Raw genomic sequence first — 19,459 nt, forward strand, 5'->3', positions numbered from 1 at the left:
AATACCGGTTAGTAATAACACAAAATGTATATGAGGCGCTCAAAAGCCAAACTGATTAACTCCATAAAATTACATTTTTCAGGACAGGCAGTTAAAGTTATTCGAAACAATGTATGTAAGTACAATGTACTTAGAGCACTCTAGTGGTGAAATAGATCCTCTCTCTCTCCCGTGACATTTTTTTTTTTGGTAGGAAAGTTTTCCGTATTTCCCGATATAAACTAACAAGTATCCACATTACAAACGGATACGGGATACATAGACACATGTATACGTCTTTATATTCAAGTATAGGACCCTGGAACTTTTTGGTACTTTTCTTGTCTCTTATCTCTAATAATTAATCTTTAATATCTTATATTTTATCTCTAATTTATTATCTTAGAGATAATATGTCTATTTTATGTCTCTATATCTCTATTTATCTCTAATCTCTTTCCCTAATATATTATCTGTTAACCATTATTTCTATTTTTATCTCATCTCTTTTCTCTAATATATTATCTCTAATGTATTTTCTTTAATCTATTCTCTCTAATCCATTATCTTTATTAACATATATATGTTATAAGGCTGGAAATCAAGTACAAAAAATTGTCCAAAAGTTAACGCCGGATGTCACACTCAGCGGCTGCGGAGATTAGAGATAAGATATTGAAATAAGAAATATAATAGAGATAATGAATTAAAGATAATAGATTAGAATTTAAATGTCTCTTATCTCTAATAATTTAACTCTTATCTTAAATGTATTTTTATCTCTTATCTCTTTTTTCTAATCTATTATCTCTAATATATTATCTCTAATTCATTATCTTTTTTTATATCTAATCTCTTTCCTTTAATACGTTAACTCTATTTTTATCCCTAATCTCTTTTCTATAATCCATTATCTCTAATCTCCAGATTTCACCCTCCGCCGCCGAGTGTGAAATCCAGTGTTATGTTTCAGACAAACTTTTAGAATGACCCCCAGCGATAAATTTTATTCATGTTAAAATACAACTATGGAGTAATTTATCTTGGCCACTGAAAATTATACACTTTATTGTAATCCAGCCATGCTTATTATTCGCAATTTGAAAAAAGTGCAGTTAATCGGTTTGGCATTGGAACCCTGTGCAGCAACCCCCTCGGACGAGCCCACGTTGTGTGAGTGAACAGTCAACGGGTATTTGAAAAATAGTGTTATTATAATATTGTAATTACTATATATGAGTAACTGTGGCAATACATTAACACAGATTGTTTGGATCAACCCTAATCGTATCTACCCCAATACTAAAACTACATTTTTAATTAAATTATTGTCATTAAGTACAATGCTTTTATCGATTTTTCCACTTTTACCATCATCTGATCCGCGTCGAAGCGTTTATTCGAATGTGATTTTATCACTTTATAATAATTTATTGTTACCAAATTATTAATACAACTCTTGCACATCTACTTTTTTTTTCATTCAGACAAACCCAAACTTAATAAACAGCATTTGATTTCGTCACTTGTTCTTCTTCCCGGGAAGATAAAACAAAAGGTAATGATTACAAGAAGAAGTATAGTTTTGAAACGGACAATAAGTTTATTAAGGAACAGTACACTATCATAAATACTGTGTTTTATACTTAGAAAAAATCGTTTAAAATATACAACAAAAACGACACTAAGATCAGATAAAGTTGAAAAAAGGCATACTTGAAAGCAAAAATAATTTGTTTTAAAAAGTTCATCCTATAACATAATGATAATTACCCTAGTAATAGAAAATAAATACAAAAACTTAGGCAATTCTAAAGTTTTTAAACAACGTTGTTTGCTCCAAATTAGTCACAGAAGTTTTATTTTATTTGCGTTTTAAAACGTTTATGAACTACACTAATGAGATACAATTCCTTTTTATCATAATTATATTAATGTATAGATTTAAAAAAAAAATGTCCTTTTACTAACGAAATGTCCCTCACCGGAGCTGTACCTTTTAATTTAAAAGTAAATGTTTGCAAAGGACTTCATAAAACCTTTTTAACATAAAAGACAAAGTTTTTAATAAAAAAAAACTAACCTAGTTATTATTTTCTTTAATACTAATTATATGAAATTTTATACATTTAAACGATTTTGTCATTCTTCATAAAAGTAAATTTTCTTAATTCTCAATAAGAATCATTGAACTATAATGACATTTTACGTCAAGCCATATTATGATTATATTATATATAAAATGAAAGTTCTATTAAAATTAAAAAACGCGTGCATTTTTTTTTTTATAAAGAAAACCCAAATATAAATAGTATAATAATTTCTAAAAATAATGTGTAAAACGTCACCACGAATTTTGTGTTATGAAAATTGAGCATATTATAATATACATATATATATATGGCAATAGTTTCCTACCATGTTGAACTATAATTTATACTGATATGTTACACATTTAGTTTATAATGGTATAGTAAACACAGCATGTGTGCATTGAACATAATATATGTCAAAACTAAGTTTGATAAAAAGTTTGACAAATGCGTATAACGATGAAAAACTGGTGTTGATCAAGATTGATGGTCGGTTAAACAGCAAAAAACATTTTTTTTACATTAACTCAAACTTCTGAAATTGCTCACTACATTTTCAGTTTATGCGATAATTATTATAAAGTATTTGAAATTCATGCGAATAGAAGAAAACGGCTGACGGATATCGTGGATAGAAATAAGAACATACCTACTCAGATTAATATACACAGATGATACTCTATAGAACATACTTGGACAACTATTACAAATTAATATAAATACACTAATCAAATGTCGGTGGAAACGTTAACGGTATTAAAGACTGAGCACGCAAATGCGACATACGGTCGGAATGGAAACCGTCTGTTTAAGTGAAAAAAAAAAAAATTTATTTGTGGTCACATCCGCGTTGAATGACTTGGGCATGTGGACACGAACATTAACCACTTATAAAAAACACATTGTTGTATATACAGCACAGCATTACTTTGTCAAGACCGTTAACACCTCGAACGCCGGTGTTGTGGCGCCTTAAGTGTTTTTTACTTGACCGTTTACATGAACAATAGTAGTTAAAAAAAACATAATATATTATAGGGTCATTTTTCACATAATAATAATTAACACACATCTATGCGGTTAGTCATAACCCGCTTGGGAATCTCCGGTGTACTTATCTTATGAGCCGTGTAAAAATCACCCCCCCCCCCCATCTATGTCACCTAAGTATCGTTAGCAAATTGTGATAGAAACATCACTCAAAAAACTTAATGAGTTGTGAACAAAATACAATTCCAATAAGAATTTGCATATCCCTGCCCGGCTGTCGTTGTCTACTTCTATTTTATTTTTTTTTGTTAATAGGACTCGTCGAATATCAATTTTATTAATCATTTATTTTTTTTATATTACGTATACAATGTACAATGTGTACGTATACAATGTGTCATTGTAAATCCACAATGACACATGATGAGTAGAGCTTTGACTATACTATATTAAACTTCGGCTATTCAGCGTTACTATTATTATTAAGCCACCTGAAATAATAATATATGATAATACTGTCAACAGGGAGGGGGGAGGAGTTTAATGCTATCCGCCGACGTGTATTTACCTTTCAAACTAAATATTTAGTTTCGACTTTGCTCGGTGCCACAAATCGCTAGGCTTTTTCGAAAACTTTTTTCATTTCGTCTTATATCATTTATGAAAAAATCTAAGGTTTATTAATTAATACCGCGGTCCACTGGAAAACTTTTCAACAACCACTGGGACGTCGCGAAAGACTTTTTTTAATTTCAAATTAGACCAACTTAATAACTAATAAGGAAACGTTAACGTCAAACAAATTTTACGGTTCAGCTGAGAAGGTATTATTATTATTTATTTTTGACATGGATATGTTTTATGAAGGAAGAGTATGGAGGTGAATTAATAGAGATAGTATATTAGAGATAAGATATTAGTGATACTAGATTGCAGGACAGTAAAGTATGTAAGTTTACCTATATTTTAATAATTACTTAGACCGATTAAATGTTTTCAATTTGATACGATTATGTAATAAATATGTGTTATTAAATTATGCGACATGTTATTTTTGATTTGCAGTAGCTCACACCCTTCCCTGTGATGTATTTATGGGGAGAGGGGGAGAATATGGGGAATAGATCCTCTCTCTCCCTTGACCTTTTTTTTTGGTAGTTAAGTTTTCCGTATTTCCCAATATAAACTAACGAGTATCCACACTATAAGCGTATTCATAGTCTTAGTCCATTTATGAAAATTTTAGAGTATAGCAAAAACAAAGTTAGTGAAATCCTCTCTCTCTTACATAAGAACAAAACAAATCACATTAAGTGCTATTCTAATAAAAAATGTATTTATTGACAATCTATTAACATAAATAAAAAAAATTAATGGCATATATTGAAACATTTTTTTTCATAAATGGATTATTACCGTTCTTCCCCTGTGCCCTTCATATGTCTTTATATTTAAGTAAGTATAAGACCCTGAAACTTTTTGGTACTTTTCTTATCTCTTATCTCTAATAATTTAACTCTTATCTTTAATCTATTATCTCTAATATATTATCTCTAATCTAGTATCCCTAATCTATTGTCTCTATTTTTATCCCTTTTCTCTAATCTCTTTTTTCTAATCTATTTTCTCTAATACATTAACTCTATTTTTATCTCTAATCTCCTTTCTGTAACCTATTATTTTTTTCTATAACATTAACTCTATTTTTATCTCCCGTCTCCTTCCTCCGCCGCCGCCGAATGTGACGTCAGAGAGTGACATCCAGCGTTACGTTTCGAACAATCTTTTAGAATGGCCCTCCAACGATAAAACTTATACATGTTCATATTATATTCAAGGGGAGGGATCTATCCCCATAATATCCCACTGTACTGTTTTTTTTTAATTTTATTTTAAATAACCTTACCGCTCCTGGTGTGCAGTTCGAACGCCGCCAACGGGCCGTCGGTGGACGAACAATTGCCGTTCCTGTACTCGATGTGTATCTTCCAGTTGGGCAGCTTGCCGTTGGGCTGGGCGATGGCCTGCGTGGCCAGGTCCACTGACGGCAGAATGGCGCCCAACGTCTCCTGGTTATCGTTCTTGTACGCCTTGGCCGGCGCTATGACCGCGAACCGGACCTCGCCCGGTACCGCCGCCGCGGCCGCAGCCGCCGTCAATCCGCCGGCCACCAACAACACGGTGGTCAGCCATTGCCACGGGCCCATCGTTGTCCGCCGGTTGCGGTCGCGCCGTCAGTGGCTGATGTCCGATCCGTACACGACGGCCGACAGAGCCAACGGGCAGTGGCCGTTGGTCGCGTACATTCTGAGAACCATTCCGGTCCCGCGGGTCGTCCGCGTCTAAACAAAACAAACAATACGTGCGTTGTTAGTCGACCGGAATAATTATAATCGTCGTCCCGAGTACATAATAATATTATTGTTTTCGTTGTTGTCGATTTTCGAAATGGTTTTGGCCGCGTGTCGTTAATATTTATTTCTGTAACGTATTTGGTCGGCAAAATATGTTCTAGTAGCTGTTTTAAACAAACCAAATAACTTAAAGGTGAAATATTGTTAAGGTTTTAAAGTTATTTTTCTCCAAAGATGTATATATATATATATAATAAAGTTGATTGCTAAGTGTACATGCCGCCAATAGAGATAACTGAAGTTACCGTTTGCTGCCATCTTTGTGGGGATTAGAACATTATCAAATAAAAATATTATATTTATAACAATAATTATAAGTTAAGTTGAAACACAGAATACATATATTATATATATATATTATTTTATATACGCATAAATCCCACAAAAATGGCGGACGACGACTTCCATTCTTATCCCTAGTTAACAATCTAGTTTATTATATAATTGTCTTTTTCTCCAAGTTATGGCGAAAATTTGATAAAAAGTTACTTTCGCAGAAGTCATTTTTAGGCTTATCTATTCGACGGATTTTCATATATATATATATATATATGTATATTTATATAAAGCTATTTTCTTTATAGTTTTTGAGTCATATTTTTAAAAAAATAAGGGGTTAACTATTTCAGTATATATATATATATATATATATATATATATATATATATTTAGATTTTTTTTCAGTTTTCACGGTGTAAGCAATGTTGGGATTGGTATGAGAATTTCTGAAATGGAAGAAATGTGTATGATGTAGTCGTTTGTCATGGACAACAGTAGTATAGTATACAACACATAATATGTTTTTCAAAACACACAAGGCTCTCCCTTGTGTCTGCCAAAACAAATCATCACGTCCTTCACACTTTGTCTTAGTCCGGTGACCTAAACTCAGGAAATAAATCAGCCTATGGCTGTTAGGTGGGTATATGTACCTATACAAGAAGGTTAATAATGCGTAGCCGATAAATGAAATACTCATGTCAACGTCGACGAGGGACCAAACAAGCCTTATAGTGACACAAGTAAGGAACAAAATATATTATGTACATCCTACACACAACAATAAGGTGATGCGGATAAGGCGAAATGATGGTTGACGATTTTTATCCCGGTGTCGTCCTGTAATATTGTTATTATTATTTAAAAAAAATAAAATGTAATAAAAAAACGCAACAAACTCGACGCCTTTGAGCAATGATCGTTTGAGAAACCGTAAACGACCATGCTATGTCTTAGTCATTTATAGTGTTGTTGTGAAAACGAAAACTTCTCTCCAGAGTGCTTCGAGATGATCTAGCCGACTTATATACATAGATAAATTGTATTTCCAACTAGTGGCTAGGCTATATTAGCATTTCATACATGTTCGACTTGTGTTATTTTATTTCCATGTGCCAACAGCTGTTGTTGTGTACGTGTAGCCAGTCATTCATTTTTAAATAATTATTTAACTTTGACAAACTGAGGGTAGTTTAGGGTTTTAGGACAAACTAGAGCACAGACGGTTGAACTTGAACAGACTATGTTGATAATTGAATGATAATTAATGATCTAACGCATTAAAGGAAAGATCCAAGCGCACGATATGGGTGAATGTGTATTGATAAAATACAAGATCAAAGGAGTGTTTTAACTAAATACGGATACATCTAAAAAAGGTTAGTTTATATACTTACTCATCCTGGTAATTAGACAAATTAGTTAAAATGTAGACCTAATTAAATTAACTGCAAAATACAAATATACAAAAAAAAAATAGAATGTCAAATAATAAGAATCGTACAAAAAAATAGGAAAACATTATAAAATTACATATTTGTATTTGTAATTTATACATTAAATATATTGTAATTTAAACCAATAACTACATGAAAAAAAAAATAAACACATTAAGCAGTGAATATTTTAAAAACTGGTTAAACGTATAATATCTTTATGTAGTTTTTCTTTTCCATATAAAAAATCATATGTTAACATTTTTTTTTTCAGTAACCTTAACTGGAGCAAGAGAAAGTATTTTCTTATCTGATGAACAATACATTCGACGGACATTTCATAGCAAAAGGGTCGATGAAATTACCCTTTCATAGCTATGTACATTTATTAACTATTAACACTTTCCATTTTCTCCTCGTTAAAAAAAAACAGCTGAGCTACTAAGAAAATCAGTTCAGAAAATCGACTAAGTCGAACAAAATTATTTGAAATAAAAATTAGGTAAAGTAAATGGTAATGTACAGTTTTAATCGAATCACTGTGTATTTATTGGGTACAAAATAATAATTGATGACTTTCAACTGAGTATCTTTTTACTACTGGCTACTTTGAATTTGCAATCAACAAGTGGTCCTACTATATTAATGCCGCTTTATCGAGTGCTTTGATTCTATTCGCCCAAATTAAACAAAAATATAACAATTAGAGAAGCGCCAAACGTTTCAGTAGCTGCTGATGAACAAGGAAAAGCACTTTACCCCGGCTCTAACGCAATATTGTCTTGTATTGGCCACCCGTGCTAATTAAGGGTGGTGAAGTTCCAAAGGGGGGTTGTTTTTGCTAAAAAAAGTGGTTTCAAAGAAAATTATGTTTGTTATTCGGCTAACGACCACGATGATGACTTCATTAAAGATATGACATTTTTTTTTTTTTAACAAAATGAATGTCATAGAACTGCAGTGGCCATGTAATTAGCTACCACAGCGGGGTACTGAATAAGACTGAGATAAAATCTTGTATCAAACACAGCGGCTTGCATAATTTACCTATTGTTCTAGGAGCAGCCGTTTTTCGATTACTGATAATTTGATAACAATAACTCAATTCGGTCAGCGCAGCACCGGTCACTGATTAAAACAAACTGATTCACCGTTTGGAGATTGCTTACTACTAAACATGCTAATCGTCCAAATAATATTATAACGAGGTATATTTGTTTATTATGGTCTACCGTGGAGCAATTATTATTTTAATTAATGCGGATGCTTTGCGATACGGGTACAGCGTGTACCTGCTGGTACACATCAATTATGTGTCCTTGATTAGAGCCGGTCCTTGACTAATAAATAACACAGCTATTCGAAATTTCAATATTCTACATTAAGATACGACTCAATCGCCGTCGGCGGAATTGGCAGTTTTACGAACATCACAAACAACTACATATTTACAAGTTAGAAAATAAACACCTAAACAAACATTGAATCGTGGACATGTTATCTCTTATCATTTGTCTATTATTACTAGTCTCTAATCTCTTATCACACATATGTTATCTCTTATCAAGTAAAAGTGAAAGCGTAACGTCATGAAAATGGCGAGTTCGGTCAGTTATTGGGTTGAAGAATGATTTTTTAAAAAAATAAAATGTCCATATTTTCGTTTATAGCACTCTGTTGAAAATAAAATCCGCGTTCGTTGAAGAGTCAAAAAAGTTGGAGGTTCTTAAAAAGAAGAATCTGGTTATTTTATCCGCTCCAAGGAAAAACATTGAATCGTGGGTATTTTATCTCTATTATTACTTATCTCTTATAATTCATCTTATTTCACTTCTCTCTTATCATTTGAACATTATCACTTATTTATAATATCTTATCTCTTATCACGTGAAAGAAAAAATGCAAAGCGAGAAAATGGCGACATAAAAGTACTTGTATCTAGCGCAATAACATAATATCCATGTTAACATGCTCAAGTATAAGACAAGGCGTGTAAAATGTTGTATGCCAACAACAAATCCGACTTAGCCGCCGAAATGGGTTTATTCCTTTGCATAATATTATTGTGCGTGTGTTACTACAATGCACGCAAATACATAATACTAATAATAAAACGTTGCATCGACCGAGAAACGTTTTAGACAATAAGAGAATATCGTGTTTACACTGGCTTCTGACCCTCCGAAATCCGGCCAGATTAAAACCGTTTTACAAAATATATTCCACAATATAATACATAATAATATGCAACCTATTGTTGTATAATAATATTCCATAAATCTGTTAGGCGCGAAACATAAACAACTTCCTATTTCACCAGCAAATTATACTTAAATAATTTTTAATTTTGAAATATTTCCATTCCAACAGAGCTGTACTTAAATACCTAAGCGTTTCAACGAAAAGGTTGTCAACCTTTTGAATGTAATTACTATACATTATAGTGATGGTTTTATAAACTAGGTTTTTATCAAATAAAACCCCACCACGTTGGGTTGGTTACTTAGTGTCGTTGACGTGGCTGATATTTGTAATAAACCTCAGCAATCAAGACCGCATTTTGAAATAAGGTACAAACGGCACCTTCGGCAAACAGCTCTTCTAAGGTTTATAATTATAATATTTAAATTCGACCGCAAATGCGGTACCGGCGGGATTAAAACAGTAGCTGGTAATTAAGGTGTTGCCGAAATTAGTAAGAAAAAAAATCCGGAAAATATTTTTAAAGACAATATTATAACGAGCATTAGCCGTTTACTGTACAGTACTATATGGAAATCTCTTTAACGAATATACTACTCTGCTAAGACTTTAACCATTTTAAAAGATTAAAGAGGCGACGACAGGAACGTACAAGACCTCTTTCTTGACATCACAAATTAATTACCTGGTAAAAATCTGCCTTCGACTGCATGCTAAATGACACATACGCAAAGTATGTACAAATTCAAGTAATTGATGTAGACACATGAACACACGCCTTTTTTACCGTGCAATGTATGACACTAAACAACATAAAATAGAACATCTGAAGCTATACAAGACAAAGTTGGCAAGACAAAATTGTATACAATTTAAAATAACCGGCTAAAAAACAAATTGAGAATAATTGCATTAGTCATTGGCAATAGTCGAGTAACTCACAATAACATCATGATGGTGTATATTATACTTACAGCCGGTTTCACCAACTATTGTTAAATACACTCTTAACACAAGTTAGTTAACAATTCATTTAAATTTAACATCTGGTTAAATGAAATAAGTTTCACCATAACATTAGTGTTGTTCAATTCTATTTATTAACTTAACTTAACGTAAGTTGGGTTACCAAAGCGGTTACCTCGATTCCAACGTTCTCATTGGTTATTATGATATGTGAATACTGATAAGTGATTGTGATATTTAATTTGTCAGTTTGTTATTATTTTATTTACTTTTAACGTTTCGGTTTATATAAATAATTTATGTAACATTTTTTAACACATTGTTTAAATAGTCTATTTTTTTCTAAAAATAGTTTGTCATCGAGGTCATTAAAATATTTTTTTCTATTTTGAAGGCCTAAGAAAAAAGGTAGGTAGTGATTTCCAGTGTAATACTCAGGACAGGCAAGACATAATAATATTATCTAAATTACAAAATACAATAAATTATGATATTTGAACCAATAATGCAAGTCTGTGTCATTCCTTTGTACCCAAACTACCTACATAAAATAACTCCTGCTTACCTAATAAAGGGTTATCGAAATAACTTTTCTATTGTTAAATACTCAATATAAAGAAGTTCCTAATTAAATGTGTAATTCATTTTTATATATTACTAGTATATTCAGTGAACAAAAATTATAAAACAATTTCTGAACTATAATAATATAAATATTATAGGTACTACAATACATTTTAACATGCTGATTAATTTTTTAACAAGATTAATTTAACACTCGTTTTAACAATGGGTTAAGGCTAAAAAATCTCGATGAAACTCAATTTTCATTTACTAGTTGTTAAATATAACTAACAATAAGTTAAATTCTTAACAAATGTTGGTGAAACCTACTGTTAGCATATTATAGTGTTACTATAATGTGTACTTACTTATGAATACACACACACATATATATAAATGATTCAGAGACAACTATCAAAAATACATGCCTACCGCCATCGACGCTTGGTTTTTGTCCAAATACGACCGTCGCTTAATGACAGTAGTTCATTTTTTTTACTTAAGAAACTTAGCTTTTAAAACGATTTTTGACGGCAGTAGTTATTTTCAAAAAAATGACCCGTACCCAGGTGTCGGTGTATGTTTGTCTTGGCTATGTGCCCTTTTCGTTTGTATTCCGCACTGTTATTTATACCCTTTGAACAAATTATAATTAAACGGAAACGGCTGCCGAACGTAGGTATAGGTGTATACAAGACCGTTCTGTGAGAGAATCGAATGTGCTGATTTTAATTGAGAACCTAACCTACGAATGGAGTTGCCTTCCTGATTTCGGAGAAAAAGTAATTATATACTATCCAATGCATACACGTATAGGTCAACTTATAAGTTAACATAATAATATTATACCGGTAATAGATTTAATATAAACAATAAGTATTTTAGTTAAATCGCATGCCACCAATATAAATTATATTTTATGCTAACGCAAGTAAATGAAAAAAATTGTGCATGATTTAATTAAATCTTTATGAAATATCCGTGCAATAAAATATTTATTGATTTAAAAAATATAAGTCATTGTTAATTTTATAAACGGATTAATTAAAAATCTATTATTACAGGTATTATTATATTTTAAATTCACTTTGTTGAAGGATTTATGAAAATTGCACATTTTTTACTTATTTTACAATACAATTTTATTAATTTTACAAATTAATTTTGGTTAAGGATATGATATATTATCATAAGTTAAGAATAATAATATTTTACAAGAAAAAAATAGTCTTAATACAATACTTGATTGTTAAAAAAACAATTTGTTTTTTCTTACTATCCATACTCGATTAATATTAACGTCAAGACAATGACTTTCAAACTAATATACTGTATACTGTATGATTTATATAGTGGCATTTAGTAACTGATAAATAGTCGTTCCTCCACCCTTAAAATCAAGAAACATATAACATATGTGTACGATTAAAAATAAACAATCAAAAGACAATAATTGTTCTTACAATAATTGCTATATCAGTTAGGTATGAATGCAAATTCTTCTTTATAATAAATCTATTGTGTGATTTTGTCATTTGTATTAGCGACATAGGTTGAAACAATTGTATTAAACTAATTAAGTCTGTTCCATAAAAAATGAAAAAAAGTTAATTGAGCAGCGACAAAGAATTGCCAATGTGTAATAAAATTAATTTACGTATTGTTATAATTTAATTTTTTTAAAGTTCTTTTTTTATAGCGTAATTAATTATTAATGGTTATCGAATAAAAAAACGAAAATTGAAACCATAATTTTAATTAAAAACCCCTCGTCTGCTCCACATCTAAGCTAAAATATTAAAATAATAACGGCTTTGCAAATTTTGAATAGAGTTTTGAATTAGAGATTTGAATTTGTGTTTTACAAAGCGCGTTGGAGTGGGTAATGCAAGCAAGTTATCATTTCGAAAGAGATAATATCACAATACATTTGATAAGTATTTAAGTTACTTTTGTTTTATCTCAAAACATATTACACAAGTCACGCCGAAAGGTAATGGAAAGTCAAGCCATTTTTGGGACGAGGGATGCGTCGACAAAAGATAAAAGGGAAAGGTGTGTGATTTATGAATACCAGATGTTCGGCCGGCACTTGAGAAATGTAATCTTCTTGGAATTACTATGTTATTAACGAGTTGTCAGTGGACCGAGTGATGTATAATGAAGCCATGGGTGTGGGCAACAAACAAAAAAAAAAGTATGTTCAAGCATTCAATCATAATATCTACGGTTAGTGGCAACTAGTCATGCTGTATGCCATTTAAAGTAGTACATAAAAAAGTATATTTTCAAATCCTCGTATTAAGAAGAAGAAATAATTATCATATTGTAAACACATCTCAATACGGATCAATGTGTCAAACGCTAAGGGCTAAATGTGTGCAAATAATTCTGCAAATTAATGATTTTATATCATTTTTATCCGAGTTTACTTACTATACGAACAAACAAAAATAGGCCCCAAACACAATACACAAACGAACAACGATAGACAAGCTTTATATAATATGTATCAAGCTGTAACAATACTAGAGAAACAAATAGAAAATCAAAACCGAGATCTAAGCCATGAATAAAAGGAAATAATTAATTACAAACAAAAAGATAAGTCTCCGCTTTGCGGTGGCCATTGCGAGAAAAACTTTGGGAATTAGGAAGTTGATATATTTAGTGGAGACAAAAGGGATAAGTAGACGGTCTGTCTAGAGAAACCCTTGAACTGCTCTGCGACAATAAAGTTTTGATAGGAAGTACGGACATGATATTACTCAACTGTCAGCAGCTGCGTTAAGTCTAAGATGTGCAGAAAAAACAAGTAAAACTATGGTAACCGTCAATTATGTTGGAATTAATTTTGAAATAATTTTTATAGTAAATAAGTAAATACAATTTTATCTTAAGTACTTCAAAAAAAAAAATGTATATTAAAAACTGGTTCCTTTTATTTTTATATTATAGTTAAATAAAGTAAAGTATGTAGTTTTAGGAGCCACGATTATCATACTAAGAAGTGTTAAAATGTACAGTTATATAAAGTAATAAAATTGTATAATGCAAAATAACTTTTTATAACAGCTAAAAAAGCAATAATAAAAATATATTATAGTTGTACAAAAATGAAGATCCCATTAAATGTGTATCTTGTACCTATGTTAAAAAATTAATGTCAACCACCGGTGGGGAACATTGTAGGACACAAACACAGTAATATACCTTGAATATCTAGTTAAATATCCAGAGATGTGTTATTTGGAAATATTAATTCGCCAAACGAGGGGGAAGTATCTTTTTGGAGATTTAAACCGGACGGACATGAGTTGTTCATATGTCTGCCTTTGAATGTATTCCGTTTTCGCTTTTGTCTGAACACTATCTACAAATAATTTCCAAACGAATTACTCTGATTAATTTTATACAGTACCCGTATTGTGTGGTATATTTAAGGGAAAATAAATTTTAAAAAAATCAACTTCAACAACAGACAAGCAAATGTGATAATAGCATGTAGCTGCTTTTTCTTTTGTACCTATTTTATATTATACGCACAGTGTAAAATATGTGCATTTTTTTACGGTTTCCGAGTGATCGGCATTAGATTAAATTTCAGATAAAGTTTATACTTTGTTATGAGCAACGACTTATTATGTATACAATACCGTTTATGGTTAACATAATGTCCAGACAGTCGATCCATATCGCATAATGGTTTGAGTGATAAAAACCATATAGGCACAGACAGTCATGTTTTCTCATATCATCATGTGTTTAATGCACATAAGCTCATAGCACAGTATGATGAACCTTTACATTTTGGCACAGTTCACACCAAACGTTTAATAAGATTAAAAGGGATGGGCATAATCCACTGTGTAAAACCCATAGCGCATTGTCATAGATCACCAATGATATTAATTAAACGTACTTTGGGGTGTAAGATAAGATTTCCGGGCTAAAGTATTATAACCCGGGGATCAGCCAACGGGATAATATCCATCCTGCACAGCCACCGTCATTAGGCTTATTTGCACTGAACCCTAACCACACTTTTCATTTCCCTATAACATCTTCACCCGTTTCCGTTTGATAAACTTGTTCGGAATTTATACCGTATTAAAAGACCTTTGACCAATCCCTACGGAGTTCATCGTCTTTGCGCTTAAGCTCTTTATATCATAATATATCACACTAGATTTGAATCTTTTCAACCATAACCCTTAACGTTTCCAACACTACCGCATAAGCTTTTTAACCGTATGCAACGTGCGGCTGTCGATTATATCCGCTCTTTTACCATTGTAAGAAAAAAAGTTTTAAAAAATTACTGTTTTACCAACGGGTTAACTTTTACCGTTATCTTCATAATTAATGGTTTATTTGCAGTCGCATTTCTAGTGAATAGTACATAATATAATGACTACAGTGTCAAACTTTATAAAAAAAAACTACTAATTGGTCTTTTTATAGATATCCACAACATCGAGTATAGTAAGTTAATAAATCACTCTATACACAAGTATAATAGTAACAATAAAACATATAAATTTGTACAATTTATTGTTTTAATTTCAGCTAGTTAGATAATTGAATTTTCATAGAGGCCAAAATTATTTTCAGAATGTTTTCTTTTTTAATAATCAAGGAACTCATTCCTGTAGATGATTTAGCTTGTATATTTTGAAAAAGATAACAGCTGTTGTCCTGTTTTCTAGTATAACTATTGTACACTAATTATTTACTATCATAAGCATATCTTTATTGATTCACGTCGAAATTGAAAATAGTGTATTTATATGTATATATTATGAATAAAAATAGAAAATAAATTTCAAAAATATATATATTATCCAATTGTCCGTTATATAAACAAACCTAACCGTGTTATATTTACTAACAAAAGGCAAATAAAACAAACATCTGTTTTTTTAATTAATTAGCCATTTGTCTGGCACATACACATGGCGTTTAACAATTTACACTTTAATGAACGACAGCTATGAATACCAGCACCAGTCCCATCCATATACATTCTCCATTAGGAATAATATTATCATTTTCCCAGTCATAAGTCTCATTAATGTGTCGACCTGTTGCCATGTGATATTTGTTTGCACACTATGTTTGCACAACGTGCATTTACACGCTGCAGCTAATACCTACTATAATGTATATTTTATTATTTTTTTTACAATAGTTATTTTTTTATTCAAACTTTGTACTACCCGCATTATGAACCGAACAACTAAATCGGTTTAAATTGAAATAAATACCCAATTGTACTTTTTACATACCAACAAACACTGACAATAATTGTTATTTTCGGTAATCACAAATAGACAAAACAATGGGAAAACATTTGTACTGAAACAAACGTACCCCGAAAAAAACATTTGAGTTAGCGCTTAACTGTAAATGTAAAATCAATATTTAAATCGTACCTACATATACAGGGTGGGGCGCGGTTACTTCCTTATTTGAAACTCGCGCCACAAAGTGACCATTACTCCTAGAGTGTTGGTATATGGCGCGTTCGAAAGCTCGGTATCTAAAGTTTTTTTTTTATGATTAGTTCAATGTCAACAATGCAGTGGACAAAGGAGGAGCGCGCGTTCGCCGTGGAGGCCTACTTTTCCTTCGGCCGTTCGGTCATCACAACTCAACTTCAGAAAGCATTTCAACATCGCGCCTGTAGGTCGTGTGCTTGATCGGAAATCGATTTGTTTATGTGAGGACACGTTTAGGGATACTGTTAGTTGTGAAAAAGAAATGTGATGGACCTTCCAGAACCGTCAGGACGCCAGAAAACATCGGTAGGGTAAGGGCGGCGCTTTTGAAATCCCCTAGGCGATCTGCACGCAAACATTCGGCGGCTAAAGAGATTTCGGCCATCTCAGTGCATTGACGAGGACGGTGGCCACCTTCGAGATGTCGTTTTTAAAACCCAATGAAATAAAACTTTAAATGTACCCCTGTACAATGGAAAAAAAATGTAATCGATATTTCCAATACTTTTTGTGTTACGATTTTTTAAAATAAGGAAGTAACCACGCCCCACCCTGTATTTTACACAATCTAGATTATTTTTTTACAAAAAAAAGTATTCAAGTACATTATAAAACTATTTTTTTTTATAATTTTGGTAACCACTGGTTCTGTGTATTGGTGATGGACAAAAGAAAGCAACTAGTATGCTCCGTCATGATTTACTTGTCAAAGCTTCATTATACATTTAAAAAAAAAAACAAACAAAAACGATGCAATGTTCTTTAAGACTAAACTCACTAATATGTATACAATACACATTGAAGTAATAGACACAATTTGTATAGAAGAAAAATAATACAAATTATGGTTAGGTTAAGTTTTAAAATTTACCACAAATTTAATACCAATATTGCGGAGTTATAATTATTATGATATATGGCTACTTATGTTATAAGTCATAACTGATAAGATACTACCTAGCTTTTTTGTTGCCCAGTGTTGTAAAATGCATGTGGTTCCAAAAAGAAAATCTACAAAATTGCAATTATTAAAGTGAGTGTGTTATCCCTTATGAATCATTCTGTATAATAATATGAGACCGTGTACAGTGTACACGGTCTTGACGATTGTAATGGATACAACGTTATTTCAAACATCCTCTCTTAAGTAGATACTACCCCACTTAGATATCATCACGTTGTGATTGATGCACCAGGAATTTCAAAAGGGAGGTTTGTGATAAAACGTTTAGGTACACATACAAAAAATAAATGAATAATGCCTAACGCATCATTATTTTATCGAACAACGCCGAGGTAGATGCATTATACATAAACTAAGTAAGTGCAAGGTTTCTCGTTTTATTTTAGCTTCGATGCAAAGCGAGAAGGTATTGGTTTTACTCTGATGTATGTTTTTTTTATTTTTTTAGCGCATGTTTTTATATGCATTTATATCGTTGATACATAGTATATATTTATTATTTTTTAACGACACACACACACACAAGTCAGAATTACGCGAGTAGCACTTTCAATAAACGACAAATATAAAAATAGAAAATTGAAGCCGAATGTTAGTACTTTTTTATGGGTTTTAGCGAGTTTTAATACAATTAATTGACCAACACGCAACACAGTTTGAATAACGGACAAGTAAAATGTACTACCTAATACATTATTTTAATAATTTAATATTATGTTAATATTTGTAGCAACTTCTGTGAATAAAAATTAGAGGTATATTCAATGTTAATATAGTAGAGTCAAGAGTAGAGATATAGTACTATGTACGATTGAGTTGCATCAAAACCGATCATTTCAAATTTAATGATTGTTATGTATACAACGTGAAACTGTAATAATTATATTATGTTTTTAAAATGTTGGCGTTGTTTACAAGTTCGGTCAGTTATTAAATTAAAGAATGAGTTAAAACAAAATGTACATATTTTCGTTTATAGCACTCTATTGAAAATAAAATCCGTGTTCGTTGAAGAGTCAAAACAGTTGAAGGTTAAAAAAGAAGAAACAAAAACAAGCGTTGGTCGTTCCTTAGCTAAAATCAGATAGCGCACTTCGTTGTAAAACAAGAGATTTTCAAATACCGATTTTTGATTTGTTTACTCTTAACGCAGTAGGGCCAAATTATAACGCCGGAAATATTGTACACATTATTAAAATAATAACATCAACTCATAAGAAATACGCCTTGTACAACAATAGTAGCATGTCTTTAACCCCTCGGTCAAAACACTGCAATGGAAACGCATTCGACAGTACTTCAAATATCTTTCTATATTGATGATAAGCCGAAAATATCCGCGTCCGGCTGTGTACCTAACTATGTACGTACCTATACGTGTATTTTAATATTGTACATATTATATTATACCACTAAAAGTAATTGTGCTTGTTATGCATTAACGTTCATTAAATTCCCGAGCATGCTAAATAACCATTTAAAACGCTGACTCATATCGTCGCCGAGTTAACAGAGCTAACAGGATGCGGTCACATTTTTTTTCAGATGTTTGCAGCGGCGTAATTACAATTTTCTTTTAGGGGATAGTGTGCCAAAATAATAAAATGTCTCCACCCTTCTAACACATCCCTTATAGCCTGACCAAAAAAAAAGATGAACCGTGATTTTTGCGTTAACAGAATAATATTATACAAGAAATTCTATGAGTTATTATTATAATATTATTATTTATTATCATCAAGCGCGAATGTCTGTGGAACAGGCACACACATTGTAATGTTATGCCGGTTACTCTTTACCGGAACCACCGATTACACTATCGATTAAGCTGTAGTTAATTTAAAAAAATAAATTTAAAAACATTTCCCGACCGTTGAGCGATGACTTTTGGACGCCGATAACAGCACCACAACAACAATATGGTCAGTCGGTAAGTAGGTTATGAAATCGAACGAATCCCCTTCCTTCCTCCCTCCATTTGACTCTAAGTAGACCAGTCGGGCAACGTTTGTTTGTTTTTATTATTATTATTGCTGATGTTTTTCTCATCCGACGGTCGTTTTACGGTTAG

At 31.7% G+C, this 19,459-nt stretch overlaps 1 protein-coding gene across 4 annotated transcripts in view; it reads right to left on the reverse strand.

Annotated features, from left to right (window-relative positions):
- The window catches only part of LOC126833203 (atrial natriuretic peptide receptor 1), a 150,655-nt gene that overhangs the window by 105,717 nt on the left and 25,479 nt on the right, over positions 1 to 19,459 (reverse strand). The window contains exon 2 of one of the 4 annotated variants that reach the window (XM_050564375.1): positions 4,969 to 5,404. The exons of the other annotated variants lie outside the window; for them this stretch is intronic. Within the exon in view, the coding sequence (XP_050420332.1) occupies positions 4,969 to 5,269 (301 nt within the window). The 5' untranslated portion in view covers positions 5,270 to 5,404. The remainder of the gene's footprint in view (positions 1 to 4,968; positions 5,405 to 19,459) is intronic. 4 annotated transcript variants of the gene reach the window in all.

This window comes from Adelges cooleyi, unplaced genomic scaffold (genome assembly GCF_023614345.1).
Source record: "Adelges cooleyi isolate 19-005CV unplaced genomic scaffold, UGA_ACOO_1.1 ACOO_flye_CR_arks_rails_tigmint_CR_PRNA_2, whole genome shotgun sequence".
NCBI lineage: Eukaryota > Metazoa > Arthropoda > Insecta > Hemiptera > Adelgidae > Adelges > Adelges cooleyi.